The 907-nt window shown below is 48.1% G+C and overlaps 1 protein-coding gene across 1 annotated transcript in view; it reads left to right on the forward strand.

The window, feature by feature from the left end:
* Positions 1-208, forward strand: part of LOC106819013 (putative uncharacterized protein DDB_G0283527) — a 47,041-nt gene extending 46,833 nt beyond the window's left edge. Inside the window, exon 2 of the mRNA XM_014823672.1 lies at positions 8-208. Coding sequence (XP_014679158.1) covers positions 8-208 — 201 coding nt within the window. The remainder of the gene's footprint in view (positions 1-7) is intronic.
* Positions 209-907: the final 699 nt, after the last annotated feature.

Raw genomic sequence — 907 nt, forward strand, 5'->3', positions numbered from 1 at the left:
GAGAGAGAGAGAGAGCAGCACCACCACCACCACCACCACCACCACCACCACCACCGCCACCAGCAGCAGCAGCAGCAGCAGCAGCAGCAGCAGCAGCATAGGTAGCAGCAACAACAACAACAACAACAACAGCAGCAGCAACAGCACCAGCAGCAACAACAACAACAGCAGCAGCAACAGTAACAGCAATTATAGCGGAAATATGTAATCGCTTGTAAAAAATTAGCTAAATCTGTATGCCGGCTCGTTTGTTGCCCTGTCCGCGGGACCTCGGCTTTCTAACATTTTTCTGAAATTTCTGAAATGTGCAATAATTTGTTGCTGATTGCTCGATATTAGAATTTATTTCCAAACGCTATCGTTGGTTTTCGTCGCATTTCCTTTCGTCATTTGCGCTGCGCGGATGAAATGGGATACAATTATATAGGACTGTACACAAATAAGGAGATTGTCTCTCATCGCTTTTATGTCTCTCGCTCTCTCTCTCGTTCTATCTCTCTTTCTCTCTCTTTCTCTCTCTCTCTCTCTCTCTCTCTCTCNCTACCTTGCTCTCGCTCTCCATATAATTATGAGAGAGAGAGAGAGAGAGACAAAACCAATGACGCCATTGTCACATTACGTCACCCACGACGGTGCACGGCCAGGCACATAAAGAGATGCATATTCTGCATATTCTGCATATTTGGCTCATAATGAACCACGACTAATTACACGTGACCAATCATTCTCCCTCCCCCTCCTTCTTTTGTATTCCCCCTAGGAGATCAATCAACAACCCCCCCCCCCGCATCTCCTGCTCTTCCTCTCTNCCCCTCCTCCTTCTCCTCCTCCTACTGCCCTCCTCCTCCTCTTCTCCTTCTCGTCCTTCTCCTCCTTTCACTCCTCCTACTGCCCCTCATTCTCTTCC

The sequence above is a fragment of the Priapulus caudatus genome, unplaced genomic scaffold (genome assembly GCF_000485595.1).
Source record: "Priapulus caudatus unplaced genomic scaffold, Priapulus_caudatus-5.0.1 Scaffold2744, whole genome shotgun sequence".
NCBI classification, from domain to species: domain Eukaryota; kingdom Metazoa; phylum Priapulida; class Priapulimorpha; order Priapulimorphida; family Priapulidae; genus Priapulus; species Priapulus caudatus.